Source organism: Leucoraja erinacea, chromosome 1 (genome assembly GCF_028641065.1).
Source record: "Leucoraja erinacea ecotype New England chromosome 1, Leri_hhj_1, whole genome shotgun sequence".
Classification (NCBI taxonomy): domain Eukaryota; kingdom Metazoa; phylum Chordata; class Chondrichthyes; order Rajiformes; family Rajidae; genus Leucoraja; species Leucoraja erinaceus.
The window spans coordinates 24165458-24171457 of record NC_073377.1 but is presented as its reverse complement, the minus strand read 5'-3'; the positions used below and the strand labels follow the sequence as shown (position 1 = coordinate 24171457).

Here is a 6000-nt window from a genome sequence, read left to right as displayed (position 1 = left end):
TCTAGTATATTTGTTGTACAGTGAGTAAGAGTCAGCAGAGGAGAGGAGAGGAGCGGAACGTGGGGAGCGCAGTGCGCGGGGCCTGGGACGGGTTTACTAGTCACTCACCATGGCGCTGCTGGGGCTGAGGCTGAGCCTGGGGCTGGGAGTGAGACGTCGCCTGTGTGTCGGTGAGTTTCACGGCCACTTGCCTCGTCGTTGTATGAAAAACAAATGGGTTCAGTACCGGGATGACATTGCGGTCAACGGGGTTGGATGGGCCTGGCTGGGGCCGGGGCCGTGTCTGTGTCTGTCGTCGCACCGGCCGCTGCTGCTGGTGTCGGTGCTGCTGGTGGTGGGGATGTGTTGTGGGGGGAGCGGGAGGGGGTGTAAGAGAGTTCAGCCGACACGAGATGTTGAAATGTATTAGAAACATAGAAACATAGACAATAGGTGCAGGAGTAGGCCATTCGGCCCTTCGAGCCTGCACCGCCATTCAATATGATCATGGCTGATCATCCAACTCAGTATCCCGTACCTGCCCTCTCTCCATACCCCCTGATCCCCTTGGCCACAAGGGCCACATCTAACTCCCTCTTAAATATAGCCAATGAACTGGCCTCAACTACCCTCTGTGGCAGAGAGTTCCAGAGATTCACCACTCTCTGTGTGAAAAAAGTTCTTCTCATCTCGGTTTTAAAGGATTTCCCCTTTATCCTTAAGCTGTGACCCCTTGTCCTGGAACCAAAAGATTGCAACCAAAAGATTGTAAAAGTGCCTTTCGTTTGCTTTTAACGACCACCCAAGCTTCACAGCGAAGAATTACATTCTCTTTTGAAATGCATTTACATTTGAAATGCACCTGCCACAGTAGGTGGTCACGAAAATAATCCCCTTTTGTTAATTTGAAGGATAGATTGTATCCAGGCCACTGGAGGTAACTAGTCTGAAAAGGGTCTCGACCCCAACATCACCCATCCCTTCCCTCCAGAGATGCCGCCTGAGTTACTCCAGCATTTTGTGTCTATTTTAGAAGTGATCCCTTATCTTCGAGTGACCTTTTCCATCCCTCTGATAACTGACGTGACTGCGTTACATAAGGGCCTGTCCCACTTGGCCGTCATTGACGTGACAGGCCGGTCGTGACTGACGCAGGACAGTCGCACAGGTCATCATGCGCCTTCAAATATTTTATCTGCTCTGCAAGTAGAATTAGTCCGCGTTTTGACATCATTTGTTAAGTGAAACAGTGATAAAATTATTGTTTGCTGGAAAAATTAATTTACTTTTAAACTTTTTGAATTACTCCCAACAGACACAAAATATAGCAGTTTGAGGGTTTGAACCCAACTTAAGAATTAGTTTGCAATTTTTTTTTTAAATGGTGTTAGTAAATTTGTTGGTGGAATTTAAAAAAAAAACCTAATTTGGTTACTAGTGTTCTTTTAGGATATAAAATCTGCAATCCTTACCTGGATGTTACCTTTTGAAACATCCTTATCTAACGTAATCATGCGTCACCATATGCTACACATACGAGGTCAGGACACCTGCGTGCGAACGCGATGCGTCACGCCGAATGCGCGCAAAGATTTTGTGCCCTACAAATCCCAGAGTGCAATTCCATACCCCTCCGCACTTCTCCATGCGACTGTCCCGCACGGCCCACACGCTACCCGTGCGTCTCAACGCGACGACGGGGTCTCGTAAATGGCGTGCAAATGACGGCCAAGTGGGACAGGCCCTATAACATTCAAAGTCATTGCTCTGCTGGTGTTGCATTCCTCTTGCATCAGTCACACTGGCGACTCAACGATTCCCGTATTAACTCCGTGTTGGAACTTGAATATACTCTCTGACTTGGGACACTCCAGACTCCTATTCAACTTTAAGTTGATCCTTAATTGAACGTTAATTGATATGTGACTTTAATGGTAAATTCGGGTTGAAATTTCTTGCGTGAGTATTTCAGTAACTATGGAGAAGTCATACACTTGGAATTAAGTGTATTTGAGTCATTTCTCAGAGGTAGAATTTGAGGAAATTATGGATATGCAAAATCATTGAAAGTGAGGGTGCGGAATCAAACATAGACTTTGAAAACAAAAGAAAAAGAATGGTGGTCTTTGGCTCCATGGCTGGAATACAAAAGTGTAATTATACCACAATAATTCACAGCTCTATTTTAGACCACATCAGGAATATTTGAGTAGTTATAGAAACATAGAAAATAGGTGCAGGTGTAGGTCATTCAGCGCTTCGAGCCAGCACCACCATTCAATATGATCATGGCTGATCATCCAAAATCAGTACCCCGTTCCTACTTTTTCCCCCATATCCTTTGATTCTGTATGTTCCCTCTGGGAAGGAATGATCGAAAAGGGTTACATTATGAGGGTAGGTTGCATGGAATGGGGTTGTATTCCTTTAAGTATTGAAGATTAAGGGATTATCTAATTGAGATGTTTAAGGTGATTAAAGGATTTGGTGGGATAGGTATAGAGAAAATGTTTACACTGATCTTCACACTAAGACACTGAAGATGGATCACTTGCGTGTTTCCAAACAGAGTGGATTCTTCATAATTACACATCAGCCATAATTTAGTTGAATGACGGTGCTGACTGAGGGGGATAGATTATGCAGCCAATTTTCCAATGTGAGTGAGCAATTGATCTTTCAATTGTCACATTCAAAGTGTTTGATCCAGTATCTCCAGCCGAAATATTGGCAATTGTTTTCCCTCACAGATGTTACTTGACTCACTGAATTCCTCCAGTAATTTTTTGCTTCAAAGACACAGGCCTTGTACCTGCAAAAAAACAATTTGAGTAGGAAGGACCTACAGATGTTGGTTTAAATCGAACATAGACACAAAATGCTGGAGAAACTCAGCGGGCCAGGCAGTATCTCTGGAGAGGAATGAATGACGTTTCATGTCATAGAAACATAGAAAAGACCATTCAGCCCTTCGAGCCAGCACTGTGATCCATGGCTGATCGTGTCCAATCTATAATCCACGCCTGCCTTCTCCCCATATTCCTTGATTCCACTAGACCCTTCTTCAGACTACAATCAGGGGGAAGGGGAATGAGAGATATAGAATGTGATATAGAGAGATATAGCGCAAATGAACTAAAGATATGCAAAAAAAGTAACGATTATAAAGGAAACAGGCCATTGTTAGCTGATTACTAGGTGAGAATGAGAATCTGCTGCGACGGGTGGGGAGGGATGGAGCGAGAGGGAATGCAGGGGTTACTTGAAGTTAGGTGGATCAATATTCATACCACTGGGTTGCAAACTGACCAAGCGAAATATGAGATGCTGTTCTTCCTATTTATGTTTAGCCTCATTGACAATCGAGGAGGCCTAGGACAGAAATGTCAGAGTGGGAATGGGAATTTTTCTGGTTGAACTTGTTCTCGCATTGAGCAACTCTTTGTAATCTCCACTCACTTCCTGTAAATTAAAGTAGCTATGAGTACACATAGTAAATTTGCAGATTACACCAAAATTGATGATCTACTGGACGGTGAAGAGTTATGCAAGATTACAGCAGGATTTAGATCAACTGGGAAAGTGGGCCAAAGAATGGCAGTCGGTATTTAACATGGACAATTGTGAGCTGTTGCAGTTTGGTGAGCAAGCCAGGGCAAAACATGCACAGTACATGGAGGATCTAGAGACTGTTGTAAAATGGAGAGACCAAGAGTATATTGGCTGAAAGTGGTGGAACAGGTAGATACAGAGGGGAAGAAGACATTTGGCATACTTTTTAAAAGTTGTTTAGTTTAGTTTAGAGATAAAGGCCCTTCGGCCCACCAGGTTCGCGCCGACCATCGATCCCTGCACATGAACACTATCCTGCACCCACTAGGGACAATTTTTACATTTACCAAGCCAATTAACCTACAAACCTGTACGTCTTTGGAGTGTGGGAGGAAACCAAAGATCTCGGAGAAAACCCACGCAGATCACAGGGAGTAGTCGGGGTCGAACCCGGGTCTCTGGCGCTGCATTCACTGTAAGGCAGCAACTCTACCGCTGCGCCACCTTCATTGGTCAGGGTGTTGAGCGCAGCAGTCGGGACAAGATGTTACACCTGTATAGGATGTTGATGAGACCACATTTGGAGTACTATGTGCCATCTGTTAGCCCAGCTATGGAAAAAATGTTAGCGTCGAAAAATAGGTGCAGGAGCAGGCCATTCGGCCCTTTGAGCCAGCACCGCCATTCAATATGATCATGGCTGTTCATCTAAAACCAGCACCCCTTTCCTGCATTTTCCCCATATCCCTTGATTCCTTTAGCCCTAGCTCTAAAGCTGGAAAAAATACCAAAAAGAATTGCAAAGATGTTATCGGTATGAGGATCTTTAGTTAGTTCCCACATTTTGTCAAGCTACTTTCTTTCATATATATTTATGAGAATGTACAGTAGTGATTAATAAGTTAGCAGATGACACTAATGTGGATGATATCGAAGATAATGAAGAGGCTATAAAAAATTACAGAATGTTCTTGATCATTTGGGCAAGTGGGCTGAGAAATTGTTAATGGAGTTTAATGCTGAGGAATGTGAGTTGTTACATTTTGCCAAGTCATTCCTGGGCAGGACCTTCACGATGAAGGAAGAGCCCTGGGGAGTATTGTAGAGCAGAGGGATCTAAGAACACAGGTACATATTTCCCTGAAAGCGGTATCGCAGGTAGATAGGGAGGACAAGAATGCTTTTGGTAGATTGGCCTTCATCAGTGAGGGTACAGAGTATAGAAGTTGGGACATTATGTTACGTTGGACAAGATCTTGGCGAGGCCACACATGGGGTATTGTGTTCGGCTTTGATTACCCGGCTATAGGAAGAATGTCATTATGCTGGAAAGAGTTGCGTAAATTTCTGAAAATGTTGCCGGGACTTGAGGACCTGACCTATAGAGAAAGGTTGGGCAGGCTAGGACTTTGTTCCTTGGAGTACAGGAGGCTGAGGGGTGAATTTATAGAAGTGTATAAAATCATGAGGGGAATCGATAGGGGAATGCACAAAGTATTTTACCCAGAGTGGGAAATCAAAAACTAGGGGACTTGTGTTTAAGATGAGAATAGAAAAAAAATTGATAGGAAGCAACTTTTTCACTCAAAGAGTGGTTGGCATATGGAACGAGCTGCTGGAGTAGGCGGCTGAGGCAGATACAATAACAACATTTAAAAGATGCTTTTAATGGACAAGTAATGGTTTAGGCCAAACGCAGGCAAATGGGATTAGTTTACAAGGGGCATCTTCGTTGGCTTGCATGAGTTGGGTCAAAGGGCTTGTTTCAGTGGTGTATGACTGGGGCTGGATGGGCTGGGACATGCCTCCCTGGACCATAGGTGTCTGTTTCATAGAGGTATCGTAAAATCATGAGGGAAAATGATAAGATACATGGTCACTGTCTTTTTCCAAGGGTATGGACTTAGAGGAAGTAAGTTTGACTTGGGAAGTCAATTTCTGTATTATATAACTCTATGACTTACAGATTCAAGTTATACCAGTCTCTTTGTGGGATGGTTGAAACAGTAACAAAACCACAAAAGAGCGGGTAGCAACCAGTCATTGGCTTGAGGCAGCATTGCCATTCAAACAAAAAAATGTTGGTGGATCTAATCCTGAAATCAAAGCTGGTTTCCCGCTTCCCAATATTCAGAGTATTGACAGTTTTTCCAGTAAAGCAGTGATTTACTTGTATTTCAATCTTGTATGCTGCATCAAATGCAGAATACTAGTCATTTTGCAGAATACCTCTTTTTGGTCTGCTCCTGGGCTTCCAATGTAGCATTTTAATTCTCCACCCCATTCCCATGTGGATCTTTGCTCTTGGACTTGTACACCGATGCATTGAAGCTATACCTGAGATCGAGGATCAGCAGTTGTCTTCTGACGTTATGGTATTCTGGACATGGCGTTTAATTCAACAATATTAATTAGTTAATCCTAATTTCTGCTTTCTACATTTCACATTGGGGTTTTATTCTTCTCTCA

General features: G+C 43.6%; 1 protein-coding gene across 2 annotated transcripts in view; it reads left to right on the top strand.

Annotated features, from left to right (window-relative positions):
* The window catches only part of fech (ferrochelatase), a 45409-nt gene continuing 39409 nt past the window's right edge, over positions 1 to 6000 (top strand). The window contains exon 1 of one of the 2 annotated variants that reach the window (XM_055664710.1): positions 1 to 170. In XM_055664710.1, the coding sequence (XP_055520685.1) occupies positions 110 to 170 (61 nt within the window). In that variant the 5' untranslated portion in view covers positions 1 to 109. The remainder of the gene's footprint in view (positions 171 to 6000) is intronic. The other variant, XM_055664654.1, reaches the window with a different exon arrangement.